The sequence below is a fragment of the Panthera uncia genome, chromosome A2 (assembly GCF_023721935.1).
Source record: "Panthera uncia isolate 11264 chromosome A2, Puncia_PCG_1.0, whole genome shotgun sequence".
Taxonomy (NCBI): domain Eukaryota; kingdom Metazoa; phylum Chordata; class Mammalia; order Carnivora; family Felidae; genus Panthera; species Panthera uncia.
The window spans coordinates 68,760,799-68,779,387 of NC_064816.1; the positions used below are offsets into that span (position 1 = coordinate 68,760,799).

The 18,589-nt window shown below is 48.9% G+C and overlaps 1 protein-coding gene across 3 annotated transcripts in view; it reads left to right on the forward strand.

The window, feature by feature from the left end:
* Nucleotides 1-17,260, forward strand: part of GLI3 (GLI family zinc finger 3) — a 281,034-nt gene extending 263,774 nt beyond the window's left edge. For 2 of the 3 annotated variants that reach the window (XM_049641305.1, XM_049641307.1), the window contains 3 exons: nucleotides 5,557-5,847; nucleotides 10,248-10,578; nucleotides 11,578-17,260. In XM_049641305.1, the coding sequence (XP_049497262.1) occupies nucleotides 5,557-5,847; nucleotides 10,248-10,578; nucleotides 11,578-13,883 (2,928 nt within the window). In that variant the 3' untranslated portion in view covers nucleotides 13,884-17,260. The remainder of the gene's footprint in view (nucleotides 1-5,556; nucleotides 5,848-10,247; nucleotides 10,579-11,577) is intronic. The other variant, XM_049641306.1, reaches the window with a different exon arrangement.
* The last annotated feature ends 1,329 nt before the right edge of the window (nucleotides 17,261-18,589 follow it).

Below are 18,589 nucleotides of genomic sequence, written 5' to 3' on the forward strand. Positions count from 1 at the left end.
CATTCTTTGGGCCCAGAGCTCGTGGTGCAAACAAAGAGCCCTCGTGGGCAATGCACATGGAGGGGAGGCCCATCCCGTCTGATTTCCTGTCTGCCATCCCCAGCAAGAGCGTGCACTGGCTGCGGCTGCAGGTGGGGGCCTGGAGCCTCAGAGGTAGGGGCTGAAAAGGGGCCTGGTTTGCCGAGGAATGCAGATCAGGAGGGAACTTCAAACCCCTGACTAGTCTCACAGTTGTTCAGAACTGCCACCTACTGGTCAAACAGTCGGAGCATTTAACTGTGGCATTGCTACCGCTTGCTCCTCCTGGAATAGCAGGATCCATGCAGAGGACGACCCTGTAAGCACCCAGGATAGACCAGAAGCAGTGTGCTGACAGCTGATAGCTTACTGCTAAGACTGCCACTTTTGTTTGCTTTCTCCGGGTGGTATCTTTAAATGCATTATATCCAAAAAGACTTTCACAGGGCAACCAGCCTTGGCTAAACAGGATTTCCAGACATTCTCAATTCCAGAGGATCTTGGGAGAGCTATTCTCAGCAAACCAGAATGGTTGCTGGTCAGTCATTTAAGACAGCATATTGAATAAAAGTGCCATGGTTAATGGGTGGTTCCTGCTGTGTTGCTGTTATTTGTAGGTACTTATCCCCCCAAAATGTCAGAAGGAGCGTAAGAATGAAAATGATTCCAAACTATTTTGCTTATGTTTTTTTTTTTTTTTAATTTTTATTCATTTTTGAGAGAGACAGAGCACGAGCAGGGAAGGGGCAGAGAGAGAGAGGGAGACACAGAAACCGAAGCAGGCTCCGGGTTCTGAGCTGTCAGCACAAAGCCCGATGCAGGGCTTGAACCCACGAACCGTGACATCATGACCTGAGCCCAAGTCGGACCCTTAACCCGCTGAGCCGCCCAGGTGCCCCTGTTTTGCCTGTGTTTTAATGCATGTCTACCTGTAGGCCTCCAGCTTCTATTTGAAGGTCTAGCTCAAGTTCTGACTTGTCTGTGATGCCTTTTCTTGAATGAATCCAGAGATGAACAAAAAAGCTCTTCACGTTTTGGGTAAAAATGCGATGGCTGGCCAGAATTTGTCAACAGGAGACATCGTTCTGCCCCGCTAAGCACGTCATCAGTGCGGTTGCAGTGTGTGAGAGAGGAGCATTTGACCTTTCAGCTCAGGGACCATTGGCTTTAAGGTCCTTGCCAAATGTCCCTTCAGCTTAAGGGACAGAGCAAAAACATCTCCGAAGAGATTAACAACACTTTTTTTTTTTTTTTTTTAAGTTTATCTCTTTATTTTGAGAGAGAGGGAGAAAGACTACGAGCAGGGGAACAGCAGAGAGAAAGGGACAGAGAGAATCCCATGCAGGCTCTGCAGTGTCAGCACAGAGTCCAATGCGAACCGCGAGATCATGACCTGAGCAGAAATCAAGAATCAGACGCTTAACCCACTGAGCCACCCAGGCGTCCCCCACACTTTCTTAAAAGCACACTCACACTGAAGCTCATATGTGCAGGTTCACATGTGTGAACTCTTTTTGAAAGGGTCATGGTGGACTAAGGAGATTGCATCCTTTGGAATCTCATTATTAGTCAACTGTTTGAGGATGCTTTGGGGGAGATCCCACATACCCATATTTTCACGTCAAAAATGCTTTTACAGGGGCACCTGGGTGGCTCAGTCGGTTGGGCGTCCGACTTCGGCTCAGGTCGTGATCTCCCGGTTCGTGGGTTCAAGCCCCGCATCGGGCTGTGTGCTGACAGCTCGGAGCCCGGAGCCTGCTTCGGATTCTGTGTCTCCCTCTCTCTCTCTGCCCCTCCCCCGCTCTTGCTCTGTCTCTCTCTGTGTCTCTCAAATATAAACAAAGGAAAATATTTTAAAACATAATAAAAAAGCTTTTACTACCCGCACTTCTTGTAGTGTCACCTACTGTACTTGTTTTGTGAGAACCTCCAGGGAGTCTAGGCGAATCCATAGAGACAGAAAGCAGATTAGTGGTTGCCAGAGGCTGAGGGGAAGGGAATAGGGTAAGGATTTCTTTTGGGGATGATGAAAACATCCTAGAATTTGATTGATAGTAGTGACAGTTGCACAAGATTGCGGATGTACAAAATGCCACTGCACCGTGCAATTTCGAAGTGTTCTTTTAATGGTATGTGAATTATATCTCAGTTTAAAATGTTTTAGGGAATACGATTAACTTAGAATTAAATTAAAATACTTAACTGCATTCCATATATATAAATATATATATATACGCACAATTATGACTAGAAATTTAGAAGACATTCATTTCTATAGTATATAGGCCCAAGGCCCAGGGCCCACCCCTGTTCTTATGGAGAAATCGGGGCAGTGAGTGTGTTAAGATTAGTGGTATGCACATGTACAAACATACTTACTCAGCTTTGTGTCTTTCTTATGGACCTAAAATATGTGCACCGCAGTTTGCTATGCTTAAATGCATTACAGCTAAGCTTGTACACTTCTGTGAGGTAAAAAGTGCGATGCTGTATGAAAGTTTATCCATTAGGAGAGTAATAGATACCTCGGTCAGTCCTCTCTTTCACCAGGGTGGAACAGTTTATCTAAAATAAATTAACAGCCTTGAGCATGCAAGGCTTGGGCCTTCCGAATGATGGACATTTTCACATCCACCAAAATTAAGTTTGTCCAGGAAGTCTAGATTTGTGTCATAAGACGGTCCTAGATAATCCTAGATATCTTCTTTCACTTATTTGCTTTCTTATTTGTACTTTCATTCATTCACTAAACAAATAGGGAGAGCTAGTTAGGTGACACAGCGCCTTGCTGTTCCAGGTTCGGCACAGAATACCGTTCGCTAGAAGCCAGTCTGGCCCTCCCCACCCACCCCCAGGCTGCCTCACCCATGTGGGGCCGTAGCAGTGACCTCTGCCAGGGACCCTTCCTCCAGACCACACAGCTTATGTCCTCCCAAAGCCACACTAAACAAGTTTCCTTGGGGTCTGACTCGGTTGTATCTCCTTCTCCAGAAAGTTCCAATGGCTCCTTCTTACCTTTAGGGAAAGTTTAGACTCCCTGGGCTTGTACCTGCTGTCACTGGGCCCAAGCCTGCCCTTCCAGGCTTGACCTCTTACCTTTGTGGCCGTGAATGGCGCTGACAGCCATCCCCCTGTGCACGAAGCGGTCCTGACTCTGGACCTTGGCTTTTCTTTCACATCCCCTTCCCTCATTTTTATCCCTCAGAATCTTGTTCTTCTTTCAGGACCCAGCTGCAATGCCTCTTCCTAATAAAGTTCTGTTCAATGAGTAATTACTGTGTGCAACACATCAGGGTGAGCATTTCGTGTATGTTGTCCTGTTTAACCCTTACCATGACCCAGTGAGCTGGGCATTATACCCAGATGTAAAAACTTAATAACTGATGCCTCCTCCAATCACCCCAACTGAAAAATGGTTCCCCTGTGTCCACATCATTCTGTAGCATTCAGAGTTTACCCTGGTGATAATTACATGCTGTCATATTTCTCCTGCGTATTTTATATCCCCTGACATCAAATCCTGCGGTATATAACTTTGTGTTCACAGAGTCTTGCATAGAGTAGGGACCACGAAATGTTTATTGAAAAATCTAGTCGGGTAAATTCTACAAAGTCAAGTACACAAAAGTATCCATGGCTTTCACAAAGTACCTTCGGTTGAGGGGGTCAAAAAGAAGACAGCCATGGCAGAAGTTGAGTTATCTCGGACCATGAGACCGGCAACATTTATCTTCACCTACAGTTCTGTTTCATCTCAGCCATTGATCTCAACTGAATTTGGAGGCGAAGCCACGTAATTGGGTTAATGTGTTTTTTCGTTAACGCATTAAGTTTCCTGAACCCGTGTTCTGATGGTTTTTTTTTTAAGGGGATAGCGTGTATGCTCACACACAAGGGCACATGGATGGGTCCATATGTACTTGTAGGTGCTGTCGGTCCTAGAAGTGTAGACTCTCCATCTCTAACTGTGTCCTTCTTTCCCAACTAACCCATAGTATACACATGCATATATTTATGGGAACAGGAGCTTCTCAGATGCATAGTGCTGGCCTGGCTGTGTGCCCTCCCCCGGCCCAACCCCTCCCTGACACCTGCACCACACATCCCAGTGTTCCCGCTGATGGAACAGCCTGTCACAGCAGTGAGGTGAGCAGGCACAGGGCCGATGTCAGAACACTATAAGGTAATGGCCCTGATCGCTGGAGCCATTCTTCTGTCCCTAATGCATAGAATTTGATGTGCTCGTCTCATTATATATATGCTGCAAATCACACAAGCCTCTGAATAGAAGTAATTCATAGTTAATGGGAATCAATTCTACCCAAAAGAATCGCAAATTTGGAGGTGAAGTCTCTCGGGATAATTTTCGGAGTCTTCACTTACTACATTAGGACATTTCATCGTTTTATGTAGCACTCAGTCTGTTCTTGGGCTTTTAGTGAAAAAGCATCTTTTAGACACATACATTCTTTAAGACAGGACATCTTTTTTAATATAATGGGTACATTACATTAATCATGCTTTTTATGACTATCACTTACCTAATAGCTTACCTTCTGATATACATAGACATCTACTCATATAAGCACTCATGCATATATTATATTTCAAGCCGGGTAAACAAGATCTCAGTTCTGATGTTGGTCATGAGTCGGTGACAGTGATTCTGTGATTTGAGTGAATAATTTAGCTGTAAGCATCCGTATACTTTTTAATGACAGCATTTGTAGGTTTGATCGCTGGCCCACAAAGGAAATAATTCACAGGCCTCAGTGTTCAAGAGCAAAGCCTAGATCAGGAACCCTCATTTCCAGGACACCATCCAACAGCCCTTCTCAGTTTGTGAGTGAGCTTTCATAGACGGTCTAACAGGGCTTTAGAGCTTTGAAAATCCGAAAGGTTCTGGATATTCAGAGCCCTGATCATCCCAGACCGTGGTAATGCCACCCAAACGGGCATATTTTAGTGATCTCTAACATTGAAGAGGGGTTGGCAATGTTTTAAAATTATGCCTGTGTATAGAGAGCACATTTCCACAAAGGCTGTAGGGATTTTTTTGGTCTGAAAACCAGGACATCCTTAAGGAATTTCTTCACACAGACCCTCCCCAAGGCATATAGCTTTCTTCTGATTAGGTGACAGGTGTCTTTAAGCCTTCTTCTTAGAAGAAGATGGTGGTCACTTCCACCATCTTTTGTTACCATCATCTTCAAATACCTATTGAGTAGCTACCGTGACACAGGATACTTCTTCCTACTCTCAGGATAAATGTTTCCAAGAACATACAGGCAAGTTACACACTCCTCACTCTCCTAGCACATTCTCTAAAAGAATAGCCTATTAAAGCTAGATTCACTGACTGGTATTCAGATGGCCTTTATTAAACACTTAGTAGGTAGAGGTATTTGAACATGTCACAGCTTTGCGGCAGTGCTTTTGAAGGAATTCAAGATACGGTGTGCACCCACGAGACTGTTGGGCTGGGGCGTTATCCCTTTGATAACCGTCTCTTATTTTGTTCCATGTGGCTTTCGGCAGAAACCGTATGTGTGCAAAATCCCAGGCTGCACTAAGCGCTACACAGACCCCAGTTCCCTCCGGAAGCATGTGAAGACAGTGCATGGCCCAGAGGCTCATGTCACCAAGAAGCAGCGTGGGGACATACATCCTCGGCCTCCCCCGCCACGAGATTCCGGCAGCCACTCACAGTCCAGGTCACCTGGCCGGCAGACTCAGGGAGCCCTTGGTGAGCAGAAGGACCTCAGCAACACTACCTCAAAGCGGGAAGAATGCCTCCAAGTGAAAGCAGTCAAGGCAGAGAAGCCCATGGTATGTCATTCACTTTTCTTCTGCTTGACCTCAAGCCACCCTAGGTCATTTTCAAAAGCCAGCTAGGGCATTAGGAGGGACCAGACTGCCCGGGTCCTCACTGCCCTGGGCTCTCTGATTGAAGAGGTCAGGAGCTCAGAGACCTGGGTTCCTTACTCAAGGTGAATCAGTGTAGAAGAGTTCAGAAAAGAGCATCAAGGTTTGCTAACGGTTAGCTAAATCAATCTGGAGCCAGACCACTTTGCTGTGGCAGGTAGAGAGGCATGACTGTCTACATTTTCAGCAGGGCCATAATGCAGAAAATCATCCATTCTGTCTTTCTGGAAACATGTTTTTTGTCTTGTGCTTTGCCCGGGTGACCCTGAGATAAATAAGCCGTGGTCCCCGGTCTTTAGGCACTTACAGTCCAGCAGGGTAGACAGACCAGCAATAGGCAAATATTTACAACTCCATGTGCTGGGTCTTTAACACAAGTCTGCATGAGAGCATTCAAGGGGGGAACAAACCATCCGCACACTTGAGGATGTGACTGGCGAGGCTGAGGGGGTGGCCCTCAAGTTCAGCACTTAGAGAGGGGCAGGGGCAGGGCCGCAGAAGCCGTGGGGCCCCGGGAGGATGTGCAGAAGTAAAAATGAGTGAGGATAAGAAAGATTAGATTTTACTGGTGATGGGGAATGACTTGGCACAGCTGGTTTATTTTAGAAAAGCCAACTTGAGTTCCAGACTAGGGATTGGCTTGATAGACCAGAGACCATTTCTGCTGTGGTACCTGAACCAAGGAGGCAGAGAGCAAGGGAGGCATTTGAAAGATGTCACAGGGAAAACTCATTCTGGTTTGGTGACTGATGGATGGTTTATGCTACAGTCGCGGCTTCTCTCAAACTTCTGTTGGTTATTTTTCTTTATGTATGTGCCATACTGAAACATCTAAGACTTTTTAGAAGATGAGAAAAATGAAAAGAGAAGCTGTCCGAAGAGGTTCAGTACATTTGTATTTGGCAGTGTACCTAATGGAGTCAGCTCTGGGAACGTGTCAGGTTCTGGTCTGGCGCTCTCTGCATAAGGAGGAAATGTACCAGGTAGATTTCCTGGTACCAGGAAAGTTACCAGGTACTCCGTGCGCTTAGATTAACAGATGCCTGGAAATGGTCAGGCAGGCATATGTATACTCAGTTTAAGGAAGTATTTTCTTAAAATGAGGACAGTCCAGCAATCGGGTGGACATCCTGTGAATTCCAGAGTGATATCACCACACAGCAGTACGTATGGGTAAGAAAGAATGCACATTCAGTTCCAGGGTTGACAGAGTGGAGTTGAATGACTGATTGAATTTTAATGACTTACTGAGTTTGTCTTATAAGTTTTAGAAAGCGACATAAAGTCTAGCCAAAAATAATACAAATAAGCTCTCCAGATTTATCATTACTTCCCAGAGGGTAGCTGTATTTTGCTTTTAAAAAGCACCTGAGTCAGAAAAGAAAAAGAAAAGGCACCTTAGTCAAAAGTTGATGTGTGTGTTATGACTCATCACTATAGTTTAAAATTAATCAGTTCACGGGCAGTGTTTTCTATACTCCTTTCTTTTGGGACCACATATCAATTTCCTAAAATAAAGTCCACCTGTACTGTGCAGAACATTCAACAGTTTATCCTCAAGTGTTTAATGAAACAAGGAAAATTAATCTGTAGTCTCCTAGATTATGTCATCGAGAGACAATGATTTATGTTCTTTGGACATCCTACGGACCCAGAGCCTCTCGTACCTTTAATGTACATCCCTAGCCCAAGGAAACTTGTCATCTCCTCTCCAAACACCCATTATTTAAAAAGAAAATTGGTAGAAATAGGAACTTATAGTTATTTGGCTCAGTGACATCTGAGATGCCCCAAGATGTGAACTATTTTATAAAGTAATTAAATCATAGAAACATGGGCTGGAAGGGATCATAGAGATCGAGACGAAGCTCCATATTTTATAGGTAAGGCTAAAAAAATCAAATTTCCTACTGGGGTTATTGTGTACATACACATGCGAATAGAAGTAGACACCTTCATAGACATTTACTAATGCATATGAGATTTAATTTCTAATGTTCTTTCTTTAAAAACTTGTCTTTGATCATCATGCTATGAATTAAATTCTTTCTTCTTTTTTTCTTATTAATTCCACATCTCTTCTTTGTAATGCTCCTAAATGTCTTGTTCTCACTTCCTAAGGACAGTGGGTAATAAGGTGAGGGAATTTTGGCTTCTCTGCCCTTTTTGTTTTGTGTTCATTTTAACATTTAACTTCTAAGCGTTCCATTTTTCTTTTTTTTTTTTTGTGCTTTGTGATATCTTTGGTAGTGACCATTACTCAGATCTGTTTCAAACATAGAAGCAATGTGTTTTGAACGTTCAGCATGTGGAAATGTGGAGTTAGATGGTGAAACTCATCGTTTTATTTGTCTAGGCTTTCATAATAAATCACACTGGGGCCGACCAAGCAGATGTTCGCAAAGACTATTTAATTATCAGATTGACACATGTAAATTCATTCTTGGACCAGACAGGTACCTCCCTCTTTGAGGACGATCTGTATACAGTTGCTGTTAGCAAGTTAATCTATATTTAAATGTCTGAGCTCCTCTGAGCAGCTCTCGTTACAAGCTCATTTGCATCTCCTCCTGTGCCCTGTGGAAGGGAGTCTGCGGTGCGTGTGTACGTACACATCCACACAGATCCACACGCACGCACTCGGAGTGGACAGTCCAAGAGGAAAAGACCAAGAGAACTCTGGATGCTCCAAGTACCTTGGGAAGGAGCAGGTGGCCCGGCACTCCCAAGATTCTGAGGAAGCAAAACTCAAGCAAGGCTTCACGAACTCATGATCCCATTTGTGTGTCTCACTTTGCTCTGCTTGGTTGCCCAGGACAAACTTCGTGTATCACGTGGCACTCACTTAGAAAGTGTTCATTTGCTTGGGTGTATGTGCTGTGGTTGCAGAGCGAGTGTTAATGGGTTCTACTGAGAAGCCCTCTGTCTAAAACCCCTTCCCGACGGTACCGTGCAGCCCACCTGGGGCAGTAGGTGTCTGTCACTGAGTGTGTGTGTGTGTGTGTGTGTGTGTGTGTAGTTCTCTCTCCCTGGAGGATTTGCTCTTCCGGCTGCTGTCAGGCTCCAGGTTGTAGAGTAATGGTGGAGGAAGGCACTGTGGAAGAATGGAACTAGCCCCCAGCTGGGAGTCTAGGCTGGTCACACCATTGACTTTGTGACTTTGTGACCCTGGTCAGTCACTGAACTTCTCTGAACGAATATCACTTTTCTTATCAACACAAAAGGGGTGATACTGTGTATCAACCAGGGCACTGGTGGGATTTTAGATAGAGCAGACTGCTCCTTGAGGGCCATTTTATATGGTGCTCCCCAGACCTGAGGACAGTCAGCTTTCTGCTCCCCAGCTCCAGGAGCTCCGGGGGGGGGGGGTGTCCTCTCCCTGACTGAGAACCAGTGGACTAGATCAAGTTTCTGTCTAGTTGCAGAATTGTCTTCCACAGTCCACGCGGTTGGGGGCGGGGAGACGTTGCCTGATTCTCCTAGAGAAATGCCAAGGCACTTTCGATCATTCCCCAGACTCAGATGGCTGTAACTTGCAGCCTTTCAAGCCCCCCACCCCCACCACCCCTCCGGGTACTGCAGAAGCTAAGTGATGGAGGTTGTGCCTCCTACAGCTGCCTTTACCCACAGCCTGGTTGGGGTTCTACAGAGCAGTCAAGTACACACAGAAAGAGGCAGAGGTCACAGAAAACTTGGGGAACCATCCCTGAATAGCTCAGAGAGGGTCTCGTGTGCTGCTGGTGCTCAGCTTCCACGTATGCTGTAGCCAAGCAGCATGAACCTCTGGGCCAAAGCCACCTGGGATAATAAGACCAGCTGATGCTCTCAGAGCCAATCAGTAAATGTTTCCCAGGTCTTTTTATATTTCGTGTGCTTTCCGGGCCTCACAATTCCCACAACGGTCCCGAAGATAAAGAAGACGTCCCCCTTTTAAAAGGGATAAGGAAACTGAGGTTCAGAGTGACCAAGTATTTTGCCCGGAGGATAAAGTCAGGTCGTACAAGCGGGATTGCACCTGAGGGAGTGTTTGCAGAGCTGGCCTCTGGGGCGGGATTCCATAAGCGGAGGTGGTGCCAGTCACACCCCGTGCATTAAGCCCCGCTTCCATCGCCCCCACTGCACATCCGCCTGGCATTCCATCAGTCTCTGTGGTCGAGGGAAGCCGCCTGCCTTCACCAGCACGTAGTTCTTCTCATGCAACCCGCTGAGCTCCCTGCGGGGCTAGGTCTGCATGAGCTCTCATTCCTAGCTCCCTTTCCTTTTTCCTTCGCGGTGACGTTTCTCTGCTTTCCTCTCGACTCCAGCAGACATCTCAGCCAAGCCCTGGTGGTCAGTCTTCATGCAGCAGCCAACAGTCCCCCATCAGCAACTATTCCAACAGTGGGCTCGAGCTTCCTCTGACCGACGGTGGGGGTGTGGGAGACCTCGGGGCCATCGACGAAACCCCAATCATGGACTCGACCATTTCCACTGCCACCACGGCCCTCGCTTTGCAAGCCAGGAGGAATCCGGCAGGGACCAAATGGATGGAACACGTAAAACTAGAAAGGCTCAAACAAGTGAATGGAATACTGCCACGACTGAACCCCATTCTACCCCCCAAAGCCCCTGCAGTCTCTCCTCTCATAGGAAATGGTGAGTTCCGTGTCCTACCTCACGTCAGCTCAGGGCTGTCTGTTCTTTTCTGTACAAACCAGTGTGAGAGGAACCAGGCTTGATGTGTGTTGGTATGTCCCCTGGTCCTCAAATTATACTGTCACCATACGTACGTGTCAGGGTTGCCTTTCTGGGGAGTCCATATTTTAAAAACAGGTAATAAGGGGATGATCCCGAAACAGAAAGTAGCACACAGGATGATAATACTGTGTGCATGACTACCGTTCTGATGGTGAAATTGTAGCTGTTAGACCAGGGTGGGGAGATCCCTGCAACAAAGACATTTGGGGTTAGCATTGCCATCTGGTTTCCAGTCTACAGTTGGGAGTTCCACAGCCACCTTTTTTCTTTTTAATGTTTATTTATTTTTAAGAGAGACAGAGACAGTATGAGTGGGAGCTGGGCAGAGAGACGGAGATACAGAAGCCAAAGTAGGTTCCAGCCTCTGAACTGTCAGCACGGAGCCGGATGTGGGGCTGGAACTCACATACCATGAGATCATGACCTGAGCTGAAGTCAGGCGCTTAACCTACTGAGCCACCCAGCTGGCCCAGTTCAGCAGCCACCTTGATTTGACGTTTCAAGGGAAGCCAGGCAGCCTTTTGCACTGGCAGGCCCATGTCAGGTTTCGCTCCTGAGATTGCACCGAATACCGGGGCCATATCCTTAAAGGGGGAACCTCCCCACCCACCAGCTCAGGCAGACTCCCCCTTCTCAGGATGTCCGAGGAAGCCTTCCAGTCCATATGACACTCCTGGAATGGCCTTGGCCTTGCCTGTAACCCAGGCACTGTGTGCACATCCCAGGACTCTTCATCTTGCCCTAGACCTCCACGTGTGAAGCCGCTTAACTGATCCAGGGTGATTTTACTGTTTTGTCTAAGCCGGGGGTCGGCCAGCTTTCCCGCCGGCTTGTAATCCCGGGGCCTGTTCCACGTCACCCTGAAACGAATCCGTGTTTCCCACCCTTCCTCCGCAGGCACTCAGCCCAGTACCAGCTGCAGTTTGGGCGGGCCCATGACTCTGCTCCCGAACAGAAGCGACCTTTCTGGTGTGGACATCACCATGCTGAACATGCTCAACCGGAGGGACAGCAGCACCAGCACCATCAGCTCCGCCTACCTGAGCAGCCGGCGCTCCTCGGGCATCTCCCCCTGCTTCTCCAGCCGCAGGTCCAGCGAGGCGTCCCAGGCCGAGGGCCGGCCCCAGAACGTGAGCGTGGCCGACTCGTACGACCCCATCTCCACGGACGCGTCGCGCAGGTCCAGCGAGGCCAGCCAGTGCGAGGGCCTGCCCAGCCTGCTCAGCCTCACGCCTGCGCAGCAGTACCGGCTGAAAGCCAAGTACGCGGCGGCCACGGGCGGGCCGCCCCCCACGCCGCTGCCCAACATGGAGAGGATGAGCCTGAAGACCCGGATGGCCCTGCTCGGCGACGGCAGGGAGCCCGCGGGGGCTCTGCCCCCCGTCCACCCTCCGCGGAGGTGTAGCGACGGGGGCGCCCACGGGTCGGGCCGCCGCCCTCTACTGCCCCCGGACGTGCTGGGCAACGGCGTGAGGAGGGCCAGCGACCCGGTGAGGACGGTCTCCGAGAGCCTCTCCCTGCCCCGCGTGCAGCGGTTCAGCAGCCTCCACGGCTTCGACCCCCCGGGTTTGCCCCCATCCCTGGACAAGCGGAACTTAGTGCTTCAGAACTACACTCGGCCCGAGGGCGGCCCGCCCCGCCACTTCCTGCCGTCTCCCTGCCCTCCGAGCATCACTGAGAACATCACCCTGGAGTCCCTGACCGTGGACACCGACGTGAACCTGAACGATGAGGATTTCTTGCCCGATGACGTGGTGCAGTATTTGAATTCCCAGAACCAAGCGGGATACGAGCAGCACTTCCAAAGCGCCGTCTCTGACGACGGCAAAGTGCCCACTGGGCCCGGCTTGGGGAGCGGGCCCGGGGACTTTGAGCCTCCGGGGCTGCCCGACGGCCACGCCGGCCAGCAGTACCGCCGGCTGGAGCAGCCCTGCACCGAAGCCAGCAAATCCGACCTGCCCATTCAGTGGAACGAAGTCAGCTCCGGCAGCGCCGACCTGTGCTCCTCCAAGCTGAAATGTGGCCCGCGGCCCGCGGCGCCGCAGCCGCGAACCTTCGGCCTCTACGGCAACCCGGGCGCGCACCCACAGGATGCCTTGAGGAGCGGAGCTGGCCCAGCCGGGGCCTACCAGAGCCTCGCAGAGCCCGGCAGCTCCTACGGCGGCCCCGAGCACAGCGGAAACGCCTTCCACGCACAGCCCTACAAGGCCCAGCAGTACGGGAACTGCCTCAACAGGCAGCCGGGGGCGCCCGGCTTGCCGGATGGCGTCTGCGGGGCCGGGATTCCAGCGGCAAAGCTGAAAAGCACCTCAGCGCAGGGAAGCGGGAGCCAGCCAGAGTTTGGCCTGTCGCCGGGGGTGCCCGGCGAGTCCGCGGCCGCCGCGGTGAGTGGCATGGCCACCCAAGACCTGGTGGGACAGGGGTACCTGGCCCATCAGCTCCTCAGCGACAGCGTGCACCACCCAGGGGCCGGCCGCGGCGCTCAGCAGATGCTAGGGCAGGTTAGTGCTACCTCACACCTCAATGTCTATCAAGGGCCGGAGAGCGGCCTGTCGGGGCCTCCCTGCATCGGCAGCCAGCCGGCAGGCTTGGCGGCCGCCAGGGGCTACCAGCCGTGTGCCGGCTACGGGGGCGGCCGGCGCCAGGCTGCGCTGAGGGGCAGCCTCTCTCTGCAGCAGGGACAGCTCAGTGACACAAGTCAGACCTGCAAGGTGAACGGCATCAAGACGGAGATGCAAGGGCAGCCCCATCAGCTGTGTTCTAACGTGCAGGGTTACTCTGGTCAGTTCTATGACCAACCCGTTGGCTTCGGTCAGCACGACATGAAGACTGGTTCCTTCTCCATCTCGGAAGCCAACTGCCTACTACAGGGGGCCAGCGCCGAAAACTCTGAATTACTTTCCCCGGGTGCTAACCAGGTGACCAGCACGGTTGACGGCCTTGACGGCCATGACCTGGAAGGGGTGCAGATTGATTTTGACGCCATCATAGACGACGGGGACCACGCCAGCCTGATGTCAGGAGCCCTGAGCCCCAGCATCATTCAGAACCTTTCCCTTTCCTCCTCCCGCCTCACGACGCCCCGCGCGTCCCTCCCGCTGCCCGCGCTGTCCGTGAGCACCACCAACATGGCCATCGGGGACATGAGCTCCTTGCTGACCTCCCTCGCGGAAGAAAGCAAATTCCTTGCGGTTATGCAATAGGGCGTTAGGGGAGAAGGCTGCCAACCAACGTGAAACTTTAGGAGTTTAAAAGATTAAATGGACTCAGTTTTTTTGTTTTTTGTTTTTTGTTTTTTTTTTTTTGCTGTTTTTTTGTTTTGTTTTGTTTTGTTTTTAGTTCTGTATGTATTTTAGCAATCTCATCTCACCTAACTGGGATGTGTTTCAAGTATATTCCTTTTATGGAAAAGGACTCTGAACAACCCTAAAGTATTCTAGGGAGAAACTGTCTTCCATTTCAGTTTTGAATCAGTATTGTTACACTAGAACCATCCTCTTTTTTTTTTTTTTAAACTATAAGCCCATCCCCCTTTCTAGTAAACCAGTGTAAATGTGCGATGTGCATGTTCTCATTTCTTTTCAAAGAGAGGTCAGACAAAAGGATTTGATATGTTTCTCTGTTACTCAAAGGAAATAGGAGTTGGTGTGCTTTTTGACCGAGGGGTGATGCTTCCAGCTTTCCAAATTTCCCTTTACATGTGCTCTGTGTTTGTTTTTGGTTTTTTGGAGGGTTTTCGTTTTGTTTTGTTTTTGTTTTTGGTAATTCCCACACTGGGCACAAGAATCGGAATAAGGATAGTGAGTTTAAGAATCTCTGGTGGGGGCGCTGTAGCAGAGATAACCGATTTTTTTTTACCTGCTCCCCCTCCTCGCCCCCCCCCCCAGTTCAGGTCAGGGCATGCTTTCGACACTTGCACACAGCGGGAATTTGGGGCTCTGGCAGATGAACTAGTTTGTTCACGGTTGGGGTTTAGAATTCTCCTGTCCGTGAGTGCACTCAGGGCAGGTACGTCTACACGCTCAACTCCTCGGTTATCTGTCTTGCTTTTTCTCCCTCCGTCCCCACCACCGTTCGATGCTGTTCCGCGCTCCAGGGAGAGAGGGGAAGGGCCACGAGTTTGCTACTTCCATCTGTCCGACGAGAAGTTAGGTAGATTGTAGAGTGAAGCTACTGGGTAGAAATAGTTGGGGGAACATTTGTGGGTTTGCTGTATTTGTTAATGATAGTTCCATCTCTTTACCCGTCGTCATAGGTAACTGAGAATTGATTATATATAGTTCCAAGTATATAGGTATTGAAACAACCCAGCAGCCGCCTATGTCATTGCCATATATTAATTCCACTGTAGTGAAGGAGTATTTCTATTCTAAGTGCCCTATTTTAAGGGACTGGTAAAACTTAGTTGTGAAAGAAAAAGCTCACATATGATGACCTTTGGAATAAATCCCTTTAACAATTGTTGGTGTTTAAGAGCACTGGGGAGGACGGTTAGTAGCTGTGTGGATGGATGCCTTTTCTTACACCCAGTCTATTAAACGATGCATCCATTTAAGAAGTTAAATGTTCTATGCAGTTAGTCCTGAATGTGGACTTAATCTGTACTTTCGTTTTGGATTAAAACATTTTAAAGACTAAAAGGAGTACAGCTACTTCCCATGTGCAGTTGATACACATAAAAGACATACAATGTGTGCACAGAGTACATGGATTATCCAGCATTTCACATTTACAAATATGTAAACTATTAATAATAAAATATTAACACCTCAGACTACCTGCTCCTTTTTTCCCATTGACCCTGGAGTTGGATTTATCCAGAGTGATTCATGAGTCAATTGGGTGGCTCTTCCCCTTTATTCCTGCCATTTGAATTAGTATTAGACAAAGTCAAGTCAAATAAAATAATAGGTCATAGGAAAACAAAATGTTAGATCCAGCCCATTTTTCTCACGTTTGTGTTCTCTCATTTGGACCAAGAATCTCAGCATGGAGGTAAACGTGCCCTTTGGGACTTTGTGGCTAACAAAGTTGGGTTTGCTTTCAATTGGATGTTCCCTGAAATCAAGAGGGGTGTTGAGACTTTTCCCGCCCACAGCCAGCACCTGCTTTTAGGTCAAAGGATGCATCTGCTGTGGAACAGAGCCCCAAAGCAAAAGACGGCTACTGATCTGAGCTCAGTGGAGTGGAGTCTACCAAGTTCCAACAGAAAAGAGCCAGGCTTTTTCCTCACACAGGTCAGGATCCGGTCACAAAATCAGTGATCCATTCCCCGAGTCTCCTTTTTCCACAAACCCGAGCCTCTCCAGGTCTTGATCTTACATGCTGTCACGGTTTGTTCTGACCCCCGTCCTCCCTCTGTCTCAAAGCTTGGGTCCTGGGCGTTCTCCCATCTCCTGAGTGAGGACAGCGGGTCCCTGGCACCACACGGCCCTCCCCAGGAAAATTCCCAGAGGCGACCTCCATTTCTCAGTTACCATCGTTTCCTACGTCACCCTCGTCCTTCGTGGAAGGATGGACGGCAGCTGGGTGAGGACCATTGTCATCTTGTGCCTCTGTTCTCCTTCACCTCTTCTTTTCCTACTTTTACCTTCTACCCTTAGATTTGCAGGAGATACCCTTGCTTCAGCTCCACATTTGGCTTCTCTCCATGGAAATCTCAGAAAGAGGGGGACGAGGGGAGAGGGAGGAAGAAGGCATACTTTTCCGGGAGTGCAGTCATGCTGGACAGTCAGTGGAAGGAGGGTCTGTCGGGGCCACGTACGTACAAGTCTGTGGACTTGGCGTCAGCTGGGACAGGACCCACCCCAGCCTCCAACCTTCTCTCTGCTTTCCTGCCCCACGCGTTGAGGGAGACAGCAGCAACTGCCTAGTTTCACATCCTGCCTTTCAGTGCAGGCTCGTACATGGTCTTCCTGTTGAACATCTGTGTTCACCATAGTTTCACAGGTTAAACCATTCCGTGTTCTTTTCTGGAGAGCTGACGAGACTGCACCCTGCTCCTCATATATTGGCTCATCCTCTCGAGCCGCAGTTGTGATTCTTGCGATGTATGTGCCTTATTTTATGTTAATCTCGTCGATGCGAGGGACCAGTTGGTGTCGCCCGATGGATGGACCGGGGCTCCAGGCCGTGCGCTCCCCAGCCGGCCGCGAGCACACGATTGTAGCCGAGTCTGAGCTGTCTTGTAACCCGGTTTCCCGTGTTGTTTTGAACTGATGGAGGATGTTCTCTTCTGACAAGTTACCGTTGTGTATCCTGCAAACGTGTAAAATAAGATACAAGTTCATTTTTTTCGCCTTTTTTAGATTTTTAAAAAAATAAAAAGTGTAATCCTTTTTTAAAAGAAAACACCTGTAAATACATTTAAGGATTGTAGGCGTAGTGTTCGGATGTGGCCGGCCCGGGGCCGTCTCGGATCAGCCTGCAGCCGTGCGGTGAGGCCCCCAAGCCCACCTCATACCCAGGGCTGCGGTCCCGCCACGCGTGGACTCTACTTTTGCTTTCAGAACCACCTACTCCTTTTGTAACAAAAAGAAAGAACCATGTTTCTTACAATGTCAATAAAAAGCGCTTTGTACTGAAATTGTTCCAGGGTCGTTTATTTGATCCGTAGCTGAAGGGAGAGCGGCTTCCCTGGGAAGGATCCAGAGCTTGTGTTTGGACCCAGACCCTACCCACCCCCACTCCCACCCCACCCCCACACACACAGACAAGCTGAGTGCGCATCTGTCCTGAGACTCCCATTCTTCCTCCCCAGATTGGGGTGCTGAGGCACCTGCCGGTGGGGACGTCCGTGAGGGTGCCTACCTGGGAGGCACGCCGGTTACAATCATAATCGTTTTGCTTCATTTTATCCCTTCACCAGACTCTGGGGAAGGATGCGAATAAGGTTCGATGTCTAACAACTGAACTGGTTTCTCTTTTGTAAGTGATCCTCTCTCTTCAAGGGATATAGGGGATAATGCACGTGGCCCCCGAGCACACGCTTGTAGGTACGTCAGCAAGTCCCCAGGGGACTTCCATCCTGTGGGAGACCCAGGTGTCCCGCCCCATCTCCCAGCAGGGATTCTGCAGTCATAGGGACTCTTTGAGCTTTCCTAATTCACAAGGGAGGACTTCTCTCATGAGCCCCGATGTCTTTGCTTCCATAACTAGAGCCCTCACGTAAGGCGTCCACATGAATACAAGAAAAAATAAAAAAAGAATTTGTTCTCCACTTTCAGTAAAAAATCATTGGCTTACAAAGCCGTATGCTGTGGAGTAGGTCAAGGTAAAGTACGACACACAAGATTCATAGACAGGACGGGAGGAAAATGGGGTTCCCGAGGAATGGGGCACATGCCATAGATTCAGTTCATGTGAGCGGGCAGTCGGGTGCAGTTCAAGGCTTTGTTTAAAGAAAACACCTTCTGCTGGGGGTGCCTGGGTGTCTCAGTGGAGCATCCAACTTCGGCTCAGGTCATGACCTCACGGTTCGTGAATTCGAGCCCCGCGTTGGGCTCTGTGATGACAGCTCGGAGCCTGGAGACTGTTTCACATTCTGTGTCTCCCTCTTTTTCTGCCCCTTCCCGCTCACACTCTGTCTCTCTCTCTCTCAAAAATAAATAAACATTAAAAAATTAAAAGAAAAACCCACCTCCCACGTAGACTCAGAAGCAGAGTTTGAGGTGAAATGGTAGGGGTGCAATCTATTCGGCATTTCATAAAAGTTTAGGTAATTTGGGGAACTCAAAGATGTTCTGTATTACCCAAATGAGAATTTAATAAGAGAATGCTAGAATAGATGGAACAATTAATCCACTGCCAAAATATCTTATTCATCCTTTTCTCCTGTTTTTTTTTTTTTTTTTTTTTTTTTTTTTTTTTCCTTTTCTGGGCAGCTTTCCACCTTTGGTTTTACTTCATA